General features: G+C 42.7%; 1 protein-coding gene across 2 annotated transcripts in view; it reads right to left on the bottom strand.

Annotated features, from left to right (window-relative positions):
• Nucleotides 1–18,801, bottom strand: part of PTPN2 (protein tyrosine phosphatase non-receptor type 2) — a 2,647,405-nt gene that overhangs the window by 824,261 nt on the left and 1,804,343 nt on the right. For both annotated transcript variants that reach the window (XM_044067190.1, XM_044067189.1), the window contains exon 7: nucleotides 18,271–18,432. In XM_044067190.1, coding sequence (XP_043923125.1) covers nucleotides 18,271–18,432 — 162 coding nt within the window. The remainder of the gene's footprint in view (nucleotides 1–18,270; nucleotides 18,433–18,801) is intronic.

Here is an 18,801-nt window from a genome sequence, read left to right as displayed (position 1 = left end):
ACATTAAGAAGGTTTGTGGTCTGCACTCTTGTGGGAGAAGAGGCTGGACTCTGCCCTTCTGAGCTGGGAATTTCTGGTTAAAGGTTTATAGTGCCTGAATATTTGAACTGTATCTTACTGAAATTGGTACACCTTGTTTGCTGTAGCATAGACTAGATCCAGGCCTGCTGAATATAGCTTTGTTTATATGCTTGTTGTTTGTTTGCTTGTTATTTCCTGGAACGCTAATTCCACCTAATCGCTGCTTCTCAGCTTCTGTGGCTCACTAGTGATATCTGCATTGCTTACTGTACTTATTTCCTTGTTTCACTTGAAAGAAAGTTACTGTTTGTCGCTTTTGCATTTAAGTTACCTGTAACACATTGCACTTAAGTTACCTGGCACTTGCTCACTAAAGCAATTATATAAGTCAGCACTAAAAATTAAAAGCACTACACCCTCACTCCCCACTGGCCCTGGTTTTCAATTATTAAGGAATTCCCAATATTATTCTAGCATGTCCAAAGGTCAGTTGTCAATCTCCTCTCGGTCCAGCTGGTGAATCTGGGAATCTTGAGGCAATGTTACAACTGCCTCATGTACACAGACAACCCTCTCCTCCTCCCAACAAATTCCAACACATGTGAGAGATGCAACCATATAGCCAAACTGGAGGCTAATCTCTCTCAACTCAGTACTGGCATAACCAGTCAGGAGGAGAAGGAAACCATACTCACTACAATTCCAGTCTCACATAGACCTACCACAACAGCAAACCAAACACATAATCACACAAAAACATACTCGGAGGCTCTAAATAAAGATCTGCCAAGCAGCAGAGACCTCCAAAGCAGACACCCAAGCAGCCGCTACCCCAAAACAAAACACATGCAACACATATCTCACAAAGCCAGTGTGCCAAACAGTCACAGCCCTTAAGACTAAACAACACACCTGATACACTTGTAATAGGTGACTCTATCGTCAGGCACACTGACGTCCCGCCACCAGGCTGAACAAGGAGAGGGTCACGGTGAGCAGCCTGTCGGGTGCTAGGATCCGCCACATAACACAAGCACTCAGGTCACTCCAAGGCAAGTACAAATATGACTCAGTCATTGTCCATGCTGGTGTGAATGACCTGAGACGCACCTCCCTGGACTACATGAAAAGAGACATAAAGGAGCTCTCTGAGCATGTAGCCCAGGCCGGTATGACCCTGACCTTGAGTAGCATCTTACCCTCACCAAGAATGATGCCACAATATGAAGACAAGATGATCAATTTCAACAACTGGCTTAAGTACTGGTGTCATTCAAAGGGGATCCAATGCCTGTCAGCTTGGGATGATATGCTCGACAAGCCATGATGCTTCGCTAGGGACGGCTTGCACCTGTCACCCTGGGCTTTCGGATATTGGCAAAGGCTCTTGCTACCCCCATAGTGCCTTTTTTAGGCAAGGCTCAAAAGACAAACCCACCTCCATAGGTATCACAAGGGATAAGAAACTAAGAGTAATGCTACTCAACGCCAGAAGTCTAAACCTCAAGATGCACGCACTCGAAACTCTCCTTAGCATGGAGAACATCGATATCTGTGCAGTAACAGAAACCTGGTTCAGGGCCCAAGAGAGCACCCCAGCACTACCAGGTTATACCTCATACCATGCTTTTCGCCCCAAAACTTGACTGAACCACAAAAGGAGGGGAGTATCGATATTCATCAAAGATACCCACACCTCCAGGTTGGTGGCAAAGCACGAAGCATCAGAGACTATCCATGTGCAACTAACAGTGGGTAAAACTGCCTTCCAGTTTATAGCCTGCTACAAACCACCCTCCCAAACCCAGGAACCCCACTCGGCCTTCCTGAGAACACTGGAAAATATGAAGGTCTCTCCAAACACCATTATATTGGGCGACTTCAACTACCCAAACATAGACTGGGAGCATTACTCTAGCTCCAACACCCTAGCCCAAAGGTTCCTAGAATTTATAAACTCAAATGCTATGGAACAACTTGTTACCACTCCCACAAGAGGGGAAAACATACTGGACCTGATCATCACCAACATGGGGACTCTATGCTCCAGACCAGAAGTGTATCCCTCACTGGTAAGATCAGACCATAAACTAATCTCACTGGATATTCACATCCCGACCCCACCCCTGCCCAGAAAACCACAGTGAAAAACTTCTCTAAAGCAAATTTTACACTCCTCAAAACTGAGGTGGAATCCTTCAAAGCCCCGGCCTGTGGAAAATACAGCCCAGACTGCAGAATCCTTTATAAACGCATTCTATGAACACCTTCAGGAATGCATGGATCATGCGATCCCAAATAAAACCAAGACCCAATCCTCCAAAGGCAGACGTCCTGTCTGGTGGACCCCAGCCATAAACAAACTATACAATAGAAGGAGGAAGCTACTAAATGATAAAGCAAAATCCCAAAAGGGAAGGCATCACTGATCAGTATTAGCAAAAACTACGGGCACACATAAAATTGTCTAAGGCCAGCTTCGAGAGAAAAATTGCACAGGACACTAAGGATAATCACAAGGCTTTCTTTAGTTATGTTAGGAACCTGGGTGGTAATTCCCAGATATGCTCAGAATTAGTCCAAAATGACAAAAATACACCGAACCCACAGACATTGCCAACATCCTAGCTGACAGGTTCAGCAAACTTCTCTCCCACCAAAAGGGCAAATATCTATCCCAGCAGAGTGCTGCCCCTGACATCTCAGATGCTCAGGTAAGAGCCGCCTCTCCAAAGCAAAAACACAGCATCAATGGGACCAGATGGTGTCCCGGCTGCGCCCTACATGAACTCAAAGAAGAGCTAAACCCAAACATAAAACTACTGTTCAATCTCAGCCTTACTACAGGATATGTGCCCAAAGAGTGGCGACAGCAACAGTGGTCCCTCTCCATAAAGGTGGTGCCTCAACGGATCCTGGAAACTATCGCCCCATAAGCCTGACTAGCTTGGTCTGCAAAGCTATGGAAAGGATCATCATGGACCTCATAAATAAAGATATTGGGGACCTACAAACACTGGATCCTACCCAGTTCGGCTTTGTTAAGGGCAGATCCTGCCTCTTAAACCTGGTTGATTTCTTTGAAACAGTCACCAAGGCCATTGATGAGGGAAGGTGGTCCACACAGCCTACCTGGACCTCGCAAAGCCTTCGATACAATACCCCACTGGCATTATAGATAAGCTCACCAGCTTAAATATAAACCCCTATGTCACTAGATGGATTGCAAACTGGCTCAAGGACAGAACCCACATGGTTAGAATTGCTGGAGCCATGTCAGACTCCAAACCAGTTACAAGTGGTGTCCCACAAGGCTCAGTCCTGGGACCTCTCTTGTTCAGTATATATTTCTCGGAGGTACAGGCCAACACGGAAGGACTGTGGCTGACCAAGTTCGCAGATGACTACAAACTGGGTGCCATAATCGACTCTCCAGCCGACACAAGCATCCTCCAAAAGGGCCTCATAGAAACAGACAACTGGTGCCAGAGCCATGGCCTCAAGCTAAATGCCAAAAGTGTATAGTCATCCCTTTGGCAAAAACAAAGTGCCCACAAATTACCACATAGGTGGAAATCCATTAAGTACAGAAGAAGTAATTAGGGACCTGGGGACCCAAGTTGATAGCAATCTCTCATTTGACAACCACGTGGCCAAAGTGGTTAGAAAAACATTTTATATAGCCCACCTAATCATGAAGGGATTCACATCTAGATCAGGGGAGGTCATCGTGCCTCTTTACTCATCCCTCATCAGGCCCATAATTGAGTACAATGGCCCTTTTGGGATGTACCTTTCCAGACACCTGCAGCAACTGGAAAGACCCCAAAAGTACCTCACCAAGAGGATCAAAGGGCTCAAACAGATGCCATATGCTGCCCGGTTAAAGAAACTCCAGCTCTACTCAGTGGCATACCGCCTGTTCAGAGGAGATCTGTGCCTGACGATAAAGCCATGTCCAACCCGAATTAATGGACATGCTGCACCTCAGAAAATCCAAATCCCATCGAGCCACGCTCGAGACTTGAACCTCAGCACTGAAATAAATAGGACATGCTGGAGGGACCGATTCATAACCCAGAGGCTCCCTTCACTCTGGAATAAAATCCCAGTCCAGGTTAGGCAGAGTCCCTCATTGACTCTCTTCAAGAGGAATCTTGATGAGTGGATGGGAGATCGTAGGTTTACCCCGGGTATCACTTCTGTGTCACTGTTAGATAGAGGCACAGTATACTAACCTCGAAAAAGGGCATAGCAAAATAAATTTAAAATGGGTGGCGAAAGCCAAACACATTCTGGCTAGGCTTATAAATGCCCTAGGGCAGATAGCTTAGTATGAACCTATGAACCTAAGTAGGGGTATATTTGAATTCCTCTTTGTATGCAAAACGCAATTACTGGTGCCAGGCATTTTGTGAAGACCCTGGGCGCAGTAGATAAGCCAAAGGGCAGTGCAGAGAATTGGTAGTGTATTGAGCCAGCTATGAATCTGAGGTATCTTCTGCAAGATTGTCTGATTGGGACATGCAGGTATGCCTCTTTTAGGTCCAAAGTTACGAGCCAAGCCTTCTTGCCCAGCATGGGCAGTAGCTGCTGTAGAGTCAACATCTTGAATTTTGGAACTTCCAGAAACGTATTTAGTATAGACAGGTCCAGTATTGGTCTCCAGGTTTTGTCCTTTCTGTACACTAGGAAAAGTCTGGAGTAAAATCCTTGCCCCTGCTCTTGTTGTGGTACTTGTTGAATGGCCCTCATGTCCATGAGGGTTGTAATTTGTTTTTGTGCCTCGGCCCATTGATTGTGTGGCAGGTCTGGCATACCTTTTGGCCTTGGTAGGGAGTGAAAATGGAACCTGTAGCCTTGGGACACTATGTTCAGGACCCATTTGTCTTGGGTAACCATTTGCCAATTTGATGAAAAAAGTGCTAGTTTTCCCCCTAAGGGGGCTGCCAAAAGAAAAGTGCTTGGATCTGGCAGAGGAAAGTCATTGGGACTGTTTCCTGTGAGGTTGTGATTTGTCTTCTCCGCTTTTGGAAGTAGGAGCACCCCATTGTTTAGGCCTGTATGAGCCTTGGGGCTGAGATCTGCCTCTAGGACGCCTGTATCTGCCTCTTTGTGGTCTCTCTGACAATGGAAAGGACCAATTTTTAGAAGGCCAGTTCCTGCTAAACCTGGGTGGCTGTACCTGTAAGAAATCCTTGACTGTCTGCATTGATTTTGCTTTGTCCTCCATTTTTTTCAACACCTCTTCTGCTTTAGTACCAAACAAAGTTTCATGCTGTAATGGAGCATCTAATAATTTTGCTTTAACATGATCAGACAGATTCTGTTCCTTTAATCAAGCATGCCTTCTAATAACAGAACCTGTAACAGCGCCCTGCAAGAGGCCTCCAGTGAATCATAACCACATTGCAAAGTATGCTTTCCCACTTGTTCAGCTGCATGCAATAAATCCTGCATTTCCTTATTCTCTGAACATTCAGTATTTGTCAACAATTTCTGTTTAAGTAGTAACATTAAATATTGCTGATATTTAAGCATGTGAAACTGACAATTTAAAGCCCTTACTGCCAAGGTAGCAGAAGTGTAAACTTTTCTCCCCCATCTGTCTAGAGACCTAGAATCCCTATCAGAGGGGACAGGGTTTTTTGCAGTGGAAGCTTTAACCCCTTTGGGACCCTGAGATATAGTTTCTGGGTCAGCAGCGGGGTTTTTATATAGGAATTTATGAGAATCCGGGACCCTGTAGTACCTGTCTGGCTTAGCAGGTGCAGGGGGTAAAGAGTCAGGGGACAGGCCGGACTCTGAAAATACATCATCTGCAATGTCTAGAACAGGTGGAATAGCAAGGGGTCTGTGCTGAGGAAGTAGCAGAAAGTCTCTGAGCCTTTTCTTAGATTCAGAATAATCTTGGCTCTCCCAGTGGAAATGCTCCCTGATGGTATGCAGGGTTTCCCCAAAAGAGTAATCCTCAAGAGGAGAGGCTGAAGGAATGGATTCTTCAGCATCAGAATCCTCATAGGGAAGCATGGAATAATCCTGTTCAGAAGAGGAATCAGAGGAAATAGAAACCTGATCAGAAGAATCATACTCTGTCTCTTGCCTAGGCCTCTTATCAGGAGGGGGTGGGAACCCCTGATCAAAGTAATTAGGTCTTCGGCCATTTTGAGCATCTGTTTTTTAGGCATGGAAGTTTGAGTAGGAGAATGCTGTACTTGTTTCTTTGTCTTTAGAGCTGCTTTAGTCTTTGAAGCTGAAGATGGCTTAATATATAGTTGTGTAGGTCTGAAGACACCCTCAGAAGCCGATGCCTGCTCAGCGGCTCTGACCTATCTGAAGGAATGATTTCCGAGTGTCCAATACCTTGGGTATCCAGATGCCCAGTCAGCTCCACGTGGGAGTCAGAAGCGGCCTGTGGCTCTGAGGTAGCGGGCGCCAGGGGCTGCGAAAGCACCTGAGAACCAGCGACTGGCCTGGCGGAGGCCTCGTCGATGGTTTTGGACCTCGGATGCCTATCCTTTTCCTTGTCCTTGCGTTTTTTGTAAACTCCGGTCGTCGGTTGTTCCGACGGCATTATATAATTAAATCTTCTGCCAAAGTAATGAAATGCAAAATCGAACCGATGCTTAATAGTGCGTTGGTTAAATCTAGCACAAAACTGACAGGTAGCAATGTTATGATCAGGGCCTAGGCAAAGAATACAGTAAGAGTGAAAATCCTTATGAGGTATTTGCTTCCCACAAGAAATACAATTGTTAACTTTTTTCTGACATCGGTCTGGAGCAAGAAAAAAGTTTCCCCAATGGGGTACTTAGCTTTAATGAAGACTTCGGTTCTGAAATTCGGATTTGAAAATCTCAGGAGTCGGCCGTCTGGCACTTGCGAACTGCTTTTGCTTCGGGCACCGTGCGGCAAGAAAGACTGAAGAAAATGGCGTCAGCTGCATCTTTTGTACCCCTGGAGCACTGACCTCAGGGAAGAGGCGACAGCAACCGATGCCGGACCTAGATTTTGGAATTCTGGCTGACTGAGGGTAGCCTGCCAGCAGGATAAAGTACAGTTTTGTACCTACCATAAATGTAGATGTTCGAAGATCCACATTGCTGCAGTCCTAACATATGGGTAGTCCGCTGTCCTCGGTCGGCCCGAATACCAAAGTATTAGGCTGACGTCGGTCATGGGCGCTCAGATCTGACATCAGAGCGTCAGGGTAATAAAGCGCATGACCGACGTCATATCCTCAGTCTTTTCTTGGCCCAGATGTCTGAAGGCCCTAAAAAGAAAGGCCACAGCCAAAAATAGAATATTTCCCAAAAGGCATGTACAAATAACAGCTACCATCCAAACCATACAACCATTCCAAACTACAGAGGGGAAGGAGGGAAGGTAAATTGGACTGCAGCAATGTGGATCTTCGAACATCTACATTTATGGTAGGTACAAAACTGTACTATGTTCTTCATCTCACATTGCTGCAGTCCTAACATATGGGTAGAATCCCAAAGCAGAGGTAAAGGGAGGCTGGCAAAATCATAAAGCATTGGGAGCTGCCAAAATGCCCTGTAAGATTGCAGTGGCAAATCCAGCCCTAGATTTGGAATAAAGAGGAAGGTGGTAATGTTTAGAAAAAGTATGCACTGAACTCCAAGTAGCTGCTTCCAAAATATCTTTAGTAGCTACTCCCCTTAAAAAAGCTGTAGAAGTGGCAGTAGCCCTAGTGGAGTGAGGTCTGATTCCAGCCGGAATCTCCTTACCATGATGAGAATAACAAAAAGCAATACAAAAGCCAATCCACTTAGAAATAGTTTGTTTTGAAACAGGTTTCCCCTGAGAACCCAAGGCAAAAGAAACAAACAACTGCTGAGACTGTCTGAACCCTTTAGTCCTGCTCAAATAATAACGCAACTGCCTATGAATATCCAAAGTGTGCAAAATTTTCTCCCCTTTATTTTGGGGATCTGCATAAAAGGTAGGCAAATGAATAGATTGGTTCAAGGCCACATTTGAAACCACTTTAGGCATAAAAGTAGGGTTAGTACGCAGAGATACCCTATCCTTATGAAAAATTAGGAAGGGTTCAACTGCCATAAGAGCCTGTAATTCAGAAACCCTTCTAGCAGACGTAATGGCCAACAAAAAAGCAGTCTTCCAAGACAAAAACTTTAACTCAGCAGTAGCTGCAGGTTCAAAAGGAGGTAAAGTAAGTTTTTCCAACACAAAATTGAGATCCCAGGCAGGAGTAGGAGCTCTACGTGGGGGTCTTATGTTCTTTGCCACTCTAAGAAATTGCTTAAACAAAGGATGAGAGAATAATGGAGGGTCACAGTCATAGTGAGCAGAAATGGCTGCAGCATGAACTTTTATAGAGGAGAAAGACAAACCCTTGTCTAATAATTCTGTAAGATATTGAAGAGAAACACTTAAATCAGGCCTGGAAACATCAAAGCTCTTTGTTTTGCTCCAAATTAAAAATCTCCTCCATTTATCAGCATAAACTTTCCTTGTACTAGGCTTCTGGCCTCCAAAATAACATTCAAAACTTGTTGTGGAAGCTGCGACCTCCAGGTTCTAGAACAGAATATGCCAGGCTGTTAGATGCAGGGACTGAATCCTGACATTGAGGAAATGATTGCCCTCCTGAGACAAAAGGTGCGGAATCAAGGCAAAGGCCATGGAGGCTCCTGCTAAACTCCTCAGCAGAGGGTACCAGTGCTGTCGAGGCCAATCTGGAGCTATTAGAATCATGGAGGGCTTGTCTTGTCTGACCTTCAAGAGTACCTTGGGGAGGAGAGGCAGAGGCGGAAAGGCATAGACGTGAAGATTGCTCCAACTGAATGATAGAGCATCCACTTTCCAAGCTGTGGGATGAAACATTTTTGTGCAAAACTTTGGCAACTGGAAGTTTAGTGGAGAAGCGAACAGATCTATGTCTGGAGTTCCCCACATCACTGTCAATTTCCGAAATACATGAGGATCCAATTTCCACTCATGGGGATCCACTATCTGTCTGCTCAAAACATCTGCTAAGGAGTTCTGTGCTCCTGGTAGAAACCTTGCCTGAAGATTGAGGTGTAAACTGAGAGCAGTCTCCCACAAAATCATTGCTTGCCTGCAAAGAGGGTACAAATGGGTTCCCCCTTGCTTGTTGATGTACCACATGACAGTTGTGTTGTCTGTTTGAATCAACACTTGCCCTGGGTGAAGTAAATCCTTGAAAGCCATCAATGCAAATTGGACTGCTAACATCTCCTTCAAGTTGATATGTAAATGTTGAAGTCTGGCAGGCCACGTGTCTTGAACCCATTTTCCATTGAGGTGTGCTCCCCAAGCCTTGTCCGAGGCATCTGTCGTTAAAATCTGACTCGCCTCTGGTCGGGTCACAGAGAGTCCCTTGTTTAGGTGACATTCCTGAGCCCACCACAAAAATTCCTTTTGAATGCAAGGTATTATTTGAATGACAGTGTCCAGATCTTGGCAGTGTTGTGTCCATACATTTTGAGATACCATTGTAGCTTCCTCATATGCAGTTTGGCATTGGGAAGCACCAGAATACAAGATGCCATGAACCCCAAGGCTTGAAGGACTGTCCTTGCAGTCAGCCTGGACCATAGAGACAATTGATGGAAGTAAAGAGTAAGGTTCTTTTGCTTGTCCGGGGTCAAAAAGGCCATCTGGGAAGCTGTATTCAGTCTCACACCCAGAAAGCACATTTCCTGAGAGGGTACTAGACTTGACTTTGTTTCATTCACAGAATACCCTAGGCACCTTAACACTGCCATCACATACTGTAGATGATGAAGAAGTTCGTACTTGTCTTGAGCCAGAATCAGGCAATCGTCCAAATAAGGATAAATTTGTATTCCTCTTAACCGTAAGAAGGCTATCACTGGAGCCAGAACCTTTGTGAACACCCTGGGCGCAGTAGATAAGCCAAAGGGCAATGCAGAAATGTAAAGTCCCAGCCCGAAAACGCAGGTATCTCCTGCAACTGGGCCTGATAGGAACATGAAGATAAGCCTCTTTGAGATCCAGAGTTACCATCCAGTGATCTTTGACCAACAGAGGTAGAAGTTGTTGCAACGTCAACATTTTGAATTTTGGAATGTCCAGGTATGTGTTGAGGATAGATAAATCCAAAATCGGCCTCCAAGTGTTTCCTTTCTTTGGTACTAGAAACAGGCGAGAATAAAATCCTAGGCCCACTTCTGACAGAGGGACCTGCTGTATAGCCCCCATTTGAAGAAGTAAAGAAATCTGCTTGTGAGCCTCTACCCTTTGCTGAGGAGGAACGTCTGGCATGCCTTTGAAAGGAGGCAATGTATGGAAATAAAACTTGTAGCCTCGGTCTACAATGTCCAACACCCATTTGTCCTGGGTGACTAACAGCCAGTTTTGCTTGAAAAGTGCCAACTTTCCTCCTAAAGGAGCTGCCAGACAGGAAGAATCTGGCAGCTGAAGATACAGGTCATTGGGCCTGTTTACGAAAGGACTGGCCCCTGCCCTCACCTGTAGATTGTGCAGGTGAACTCCATGTTCTAGGCCTGAAAGAACTCTGAGCTCTGCCCCTACCACGTCTAGATCTACCCCTAGACTGTAAATCAGAAGAAGGATAAGCCCATCCCTTAGTAGGCCAATTCCTGCTAAACTTAGGAGGCTGCACCTGCAAAAAATCTTTAACAGTCTGCATAGACTTAGCCTTGTCTTCCATTTTCTTCAAGACAGACTCCACAGGAGAACCAAACAAAACTTCAGACTGTAAAGGAGCATCCAAAATTCTAGTTTTAACATGCTCAGACAAATTCTGATCCTTAAGCCAGGCGTGCCTGCGAATAACTGAACCAGTGGCAGCCACCCTGGAAGAAGCCTGTAAAGCATCGAAACCACACTGCAAAGAATGCTTACCCACCTGTTGAGAGGCATGTACCAAATCCTGTAATTCTTTACACTCTATGCCCTCTGCCAAAGCATCCACTTTAGATTTTAGCTGAGTAAGGAGAAAATTCTGGTACTTCAACATATGAAACTGGCAATTCAAAGCCCTCATAGCTAAAGTGGAAGAGGTATACACTTTCTTACCCCATCTATCCAAAGCTCTAGCATCTTTATCCATAGGAACTGGATTATTTACAACAGAAGCCCTGACACCCTTAGGTCCCTGGCTAATAGTTTCTGGGTCAGCCCTTGGACTCTTATACAGATATTTATGAGCCTCAGGTACTCTGTAATACCTGTCTGGCTTAACTGGCGAGGAGGCAGAGAGTCTGGATTAAGGGAAGCCCGGAGAAAATGTCTTGAACAACATCCAAAACAGGAGGTATAGCCAAGGGCCTATGTTGTGGTAAAACAAAATTCCCTAAGCCTCTTTCGGGAATCTGAGAAATCCTGACCTTCCCATTTAAAATGCTCCCTCATAGAATGCAGGGTTACTGAAAAAGAAAAATCCTCTGGAGGAGAAGCAGAAGGAGTGGAATCCTCTGCGTCTGAATCAGAATAAGGAGGAAAATCCTGAATGTCTTCAGCCGAAGACTCTGAGTAATCTGAAGCCTGCTCCAAACTTTCCACCTCTGACTCCACCCTAGGCCTCTTATCAGGAGGGGGCATAGAACCTCTGATTAAAGAAATTAAATCTTCTGCCATTTTAAGCATGTGTTTTTTAGGCACAAAACCTGCAGAACTAGGACTGACACCCGTGGAAGGCAAACCAGGCCTGCCTTTGGAAGGAGCCTTAGAGACAGAAGGAGAAGGCCTAACCACCTTAGGCAAGGAAGGGAGAACAACAACCTGAGAGGCCCCCTCAGCCTGACCTGACTCCTGAGAGGCCACATCTTGCAAAATTACAGCCTCCCCCTGAGACTCAACTGAAACCTCGGCTGGATCCACAGATTCCACCGTAGTTTCTAAAGAACCGGCGTCTGGAACGGACGACTCATCCTGCCTGGACTTTAAAGATTTTTCTTTGCGCTTCTTCGCGGTAGCGGGCGTCGGAGGATCCGACGGCATATTATAATTACACCGCTTACTGAAGACAAGCCTAGCGCAATCTAACCTACGTTTAATGGTGCGCTTATTAAACCTAGCACAAAAGCGACACCCGACTACGTCGTGCTCAGGTCCCAAACAAGGAATACAAAGAGAGTGGTAATCCCTATGCGGTATCTGTTTCCCACAAGAAATACAATTATTCACTTTTTCTGACATCCGGAATTAACTGAGGCAAGAAAAAACAAAAATATTCCCCAACGGGGTACTTAGCCCAACTTGGTTTCGGTCTGAAACTCAGAATACGAAAATTTCAGAACGCCGAATGGCACTTGCAAACGCTGCTTCTGCATCGGACCATGCGGCAAAAAAGACTGAGGATATGACGTCGGTCATGCGCTTTAATACCCTGACGCTCTGATGTCAGATCTGAGCGCCCATGACCGACGTCAGCCTAATACTTTGGTATTCGGGCCAACCGAGGACAGCGGACTACCCATATGTTAGGACTGCAGCAATGTGAGATGAAGAACATCCCAAGAGTAATGACTGCAACAGTGAAAAACGATGAACATTAGGGGAGAGAGAGCAGAGTGCGTGGGAGACTCCACTTGAAGGAGTTCATAAAACCTCTTCTGGACATCTGAGACCTAGGTACAATCTCACTTAAAAAAACTCTAACATACGCGAAATCTCCCCAAAAGGAAAATCATGACTAATGGTGCCCTCTTCCTCAGAACCACAGTCCAAGGGAGAGGAAATCTGTGATGAATAGTCAAGGAGTCTTCATCAAAATTTGTATCCTCATCAGACGAAACCTGCTCCCTAGGCCTCTTAAGAAGAATAGAAGACCAAGGGGAAGCAGGAACAGAAACCTCCTGAGGGCCTTCAAAGCCATAAAGGCATTAAACAAACCCTGCGTAAAATCCTGCAATATTCACAATGAGGATCCTTAGGAGCAGGAGAAATATGCTTAGTTTTTTGCTTCTTTTTTTAAAGGGGCATCTGCCTTAACAATTTTAGGTGGCTCAGACCCCTGCCTACACTCAATAAGCACAATGGGGATCTCCTCCCTAACAAGGATTTACCGAACACCCCTATGCCCTTCGGAAATAATCAGCCATGGTCTCCCCTGAACATGTGAAATGGACTTCTGTGCAGCCTCCTGGGACATGAAGGAAGCCGGGGTCCATGCTGGCCTCCAAAGCGGTTGCTGCAGAGGAATCAGACTGAGAAAATTGGCAGTCCTCTGGGCTTTCACCAGCCTCGACAGGAACTTCCAGTGGAGGTGGTAAAGCAGAAGAATTTGACTGAACTTTCTTGGTCATCATCTTCTTGGATGGCTAACCTTCAGGTCGGAAAGGTTCCATCATAGTACCCTGAGCCAGCTATTTAAGATGTTGTTTTTGTAGGTAAATAGCCAAAGAGGAGAGCCAACTACACAAGGTTTTCAGAACAAACACCTGACAAATAGAACAAGATGTATGGTCATGAGAAGCACCTAAGCAAAACAAACATTGCTCATGACAGTCCTTATGGGAATCTTTCTCAAACACTGGCATTTCCCCATTTCTGGATGACAAGTAAACAAATAACCAGCAAAAAGTAAGAAAAGAAGAAAAACCCCAACAGGGCACTTATCTAAAAATGGCTTGGCAACCAACAGATGAAAGCGCGTTCAGACTATCTAAGTGGCGTTCTGATTGGCAAGAAAGAAGTTCTCAGGACTGTAAGCCTTGTGCAGGGAGCATAAGTGTGACATACGACATCCATATTATACCTAAAGCTTTGGTATACTGGTTGGAAATTGGGCTACCCTTGGCAGGGGATTCCTATTGTAAATAATACTGCAACAAAGACATGGAAGCCATACATAAAACATTAACAGAAGGCTACAATGTTATACAGACTTGTTATACATTAACCAATTAATTTCCAAAGGTCCAAATAGCTTCAAGGAAATGTCTATTACCTAAGCACAGTTCCACTTCAGTTTTTTTTATTTATTTTGATTTAACTGAATCTTCTATGGTTCATCATACTACAAGTGCAGGAACGTTAACTCAAACAGCAATCAATAAGACATGAAACAATGATTCATTGCAGTTTTAATAAAATATCCTCTACAGTTACAAAGAGGAACTCACTGGTTTTGTTTTAAAGGATGATAGACTCATAAAAAAACACAACTAAATGTCAAGTCCTAATTTATTTACTGACACTTGAAAAATAATTATACCAAATTAGACATAATACGAAAACATTGGTTAAGAATAGATATAAGTTACATGGCTATGACTTTATAGTTAGAGAAATTTTAGCCAATTTAAGTTAGAATACTAAACGGGAATTGCAATACGGAGTGAGAGAAAGGCAGGCTTATGGTATATTAGAAAGAAAATTAGGGGAAGAAACTGACAGAACTAAGGACAAGAGTGAAGAAGGAGAGTAAGGAGATGTAAGGTAAGAATATTATTTGTTTATACTGAGTGATACAGTTTATCTTGGTGTCAAGCAAGAACACAACCAGCAACATGGTAATGTCTGGAAAGTAAGGCCCATCGGTTGTAAATTTACTGTATATATGTTGTGAATGAATCTTATGAAGAAAAATCTGAGAAGCTGACTGGAGGTCTCTGGGAGTAATAGTAAAGCTATTTTTAGAGTTCTGAGAAATTAGAAGAATAATCACAGCCATTGGAGCTATGTGCTGGCAAATGAAACAGGAAGCAGCTGATTTTTTTATGTAAAGGAGTCAAACATTTTATAAATTCTCTGCTTAATTTGAGCTATTAAATTATACTTAGTTTACTAACATCCTTAACAATAATAATAATACCCAGATGTTAACCAGGTAGGCTCAATGGACGCACACAGTCTCTTTTCAGGGGGTGACCCAGAAGCATTGTTTGGTTAAGTGACTTGCTCAAATACTGTACCATAGCAACTGCAGCTCACTGCTTTAACCCCCACCACCACCATTCTTTTTTTAATTTTATTTCTTGGGGAGAGCTTAATGTGAGGACCTCATCTGTTGACTTGCAAGGAAAAGAATGATACAGTGCATTGCTCAACATTTTAAACATGCTTCTTTCTTGCTGTAAATTCCAAGTCAAATGACAGAAAAACTGGTTTTATATATGTAGGGAAAGTGAACTAAAATGCTTGGTACCATATAGCCAGTATATTAGCAGACAAGTTTCATGTTAACTTTACCTTACTTACCCACACTGTTGCGCCTACTACCCCTCAAAATTTAGTTTCTTCTGCAATCAATTTTGAAAATGTCTTAGAATCCCACTATCTGGACCTCTATTTAAACTCTTCAGCTTCACCCTATCCAAAAGGTTTTGTCCCTAACAGCTGGAGAACAACCAGTGTGATTTCTCTACAAAAGGGTGGCCTGGCAAAAGGAATTTCACTCATATACCCATCAGCCTCACCGATCTTTTAAGCGAAGCCACTGAATGTACCACAGCAGAATTTATTTATAGAAACATAGGCAAATTAACTCATCTAGACTCATCAGTTTGGTTTTGTGAAAGGTAGGTCCTTGTCTCTTGAACATACCAAACTTTTTTGAAAAGTTTACAGAGACTGTGGACAGAGGTCACTTTCTTGATGCTGTTTATCTTGGTCTGGCCAAGGCTTTTGACACTATCCCTTATGCTGGTACTACTGAAAAATATGACAAACAATGCCAATCCCTACATTATCCACTGGATTGCAAACTGGCCATCCAATAGATTCCATGTAGTAGGAGCTGCTGGTAACATAAAATTATAACTAGTTGGGTACCCCAGGTATCAGTGCTTGCCTATCTCCTGTTTGGCAATTATTTTGCAGACATCCAAGCCAATATCCCTGAAGTGTGGCTGACCAAGTTTGCTGATGACTGCACAATGGGCACTGTTATCCACTCATCCACTAATATTAAACTGCATCAAAAAGGGCTGGAATAGGTACATACCTGGTGTGCTGAAAACAGTTTCAAGCTAAATACAAAAATGTTCAGCATGACACAGTTTGGCACAAAAGTTGTTTCCACCTCAAATGTTATAAACGGCACTCCTCTTCAAACAAATATAGTCATAAGAGATCAGGTACTTATGAACACAACTCTCTCTCATTCGATTATATTTCCACCATGGTCCGGATTTTTTTTAATTTAGCCAAGTTAATTACCAGTGGAATATTTTCAAGATCCAAAGAAATCACCTTATCACTGTACTTTTCCCTTATCAGACCCATGGATGAATAAAGTGCCCCCTTTGGTAAAAACAAATCCAAGAATTTCACTCAAATGGAAAGGCCCCAACAATTTTTAACCCAAAAAATTAAAGGCCTTAAATCCTTCAACTATCCTAATAATTTAGCACAACTCTCCTTAAACTCCATAGCCTACCAGCCACTCCAATGTGACTGGTGTCTCACATTTGAAAGCGCTGAAAGACTTAACCGACCATATTTGATCTCCAATTTCTTTATTAAAAAACAATGATTCTATAAACACCCACACTAGAGATACTTAAGTATTCCCAGCCTACGGAATAAACTACCATTGCAGGTAAAGCAAACTACTACTTGTTCTGTCTTTAACTCATTCACTCCAATGGAGCTCAGGAAGTTTGCACTGTAACTTCCAATGGGTGGAGCCTAAGCCTTTTTTACAGAATCAAATTATGTCCTCACATTTCAAACAAATGTCCGTATCTCTGGAACCATATGGGTTATGAAAAAAGTATAAATGGCAAACAATTCAGCACAAACTATTTTTATAGTGGTAATATTCTTTAGATTCTAGATCTTAAACCGAATTTCATAAGTCACAGTAAACACAGTAACTATTAAATTTGTAGTACTTTGTAAACAACTTACAATATCTCAACAACCACTCAAGTTACACACATTCTGTCAGCAACATTTTATTCATCCAACTGAGAGCTTTCATATGAGACTAAAGAGTTCTGTCTGTGTTACTTGGATGTTGAGATATTTAGAAACGTGAGAATTATATCTATATAAATTAATGATAAAAATAACAGTTAATATCCCTTTACCTGCACTAGCCATAGGTAAAATATTAATGCAGTTGTGTTTGCCATTGTGTAAACTTTAAGATGAAATCTTTTAAAACCTTCTACATAGCATGATTTTGGAATTATTGATGCAAATATGAATAAGCAATATTTGATGCCTAGAGGCATCAGTAGGAGTTAACTCCACATGAACCTGGAAGTCTTGATGACTGAATGGGTAGACATATATTTACACCACAACTATCATGTACAGCCCTTTCTGATTTGGGAAGTGGGCATTTTTAAGTACTCATAAAAAATGTCAAATACTTTTAATTCTAACTACTAGTAGTCTGGGAGTTGGCTTACAGGATTAAATAGCTAGTAAGCTGTTTCCTGTGGTCCAGTGATCCAAGGTTTGACTTCTTCAGCTTCCATGACTTAACTGTGTGACTCTGAACAAGTCACAATCAGACACTGCTCCCTGACTGAGTCTGAAAAAGGTCTATAGAGATCAGTGTTCTACCACGGAAAACAAATATAAATAAAATAAATGAAAATAAATACTTAAGGTGCATTTGGCTAAGCCTTTTATTATCCCTATGATCGCTTACCTTAGTATTGTTCCAAAATACTGTTGAATGTAACAATCCTTAACTGCATGCTTACAATTACACATCTCTGTAACTCCTCAGACATTGTGCATAAAAACAACTACAGTAAAAAAGTCAAAATAACAAGTCTGAAAAAAGCCATCTTCACAAATTCTGAGGGAAGGATAAGCAAATTCCTGGGTGAATATATTAAAACCAGTCTACAGATGCTGCTGGAAATCATATATGTAAAAATAAATAAAAACTCAGGTTAAACTCCTAAAGAAATAACTAGTGGTACATTTGAAAGAAAATGAACACTTCAAATAAATGTAAGAATCAGAGAGAACAACCTGTGGCGAAGCTCCCTTAAAAAGTAGTGAAAATGTTCTAAATAAAATTTGCAAAGCCATGTAGGATCTTCCCTTCCTGCAGTGTGCTTGATTAACCCACTTTAAAGCAGGCAATTGAATTCAGTTAACATACCTCCACATGCTACTAAAGATGACAAATTAAAATTCCACTGGTGAAACGCCTGCACTACGTAGTGCGACAATGAGATTAAAAAGCTGACAAGGAGACCTATTTGATATTGATTCACTGATATTTTCTACATAAAATACTGTTTGTAAAAATTGATGTTCATAAGACTTTTTTACCTGTGCAGAACAATCCAGTTTTAAGTCTCTTGCTCCTTCTATTACTGCCAAGTATGAAAATCTCAGCTGGTCTGGTGTTTGAATAAGTCCCATACGATACTTCCTCATATCCAGAAGGACATGTTTGATATCAACAGAATCTGGATCTTTTCGTTTTTCCATCTATAAAATAATAAACAGCACAACAAAATACAAAATTATACATGGTAGCATATGTACATTCAGTAAGTCTACAAAAGTATGAACATACATCAGTAGCTTCTACCAATAAACCATACCAGTCAACTTGTAATCACACGAAATCTGGGCAAAGACAAAATAATGGTGGTACAAAGGCCCAAAATCAGGGGAATAATTTACATATCGCTCTTACAAACTTAGAAAGTTGTTAGAATAACAGGTTTTGCATTAGCATGCATTTTCTGAAGGATATGAAATCTGGATCTCAAATTTATGTCATTATTTAGTGACTTCACAGTGATTTGCCAGAACATCTTAAAGTTTATGAGAAAAGGATCAAAAATATGAGGC

Source organism: Protopterus annectens, chromosome 3.part1 (assembly GCF_019279795.1).
Source record: "Protopterus annectens isolate FY-2018-M chromosome 3.part1, PAN1.0, whole genome shotgun sequence".
Taxonomy (NCBI): domain Eukaryota; kingdom Metazoa; phylum Chordata; order Ceratodontiformes; family Protopteridae; genus Protopterus; species Protopterus annectens.
This window is presented reverse-complemented; position numbering and strand designations above follow the sequence as displayed.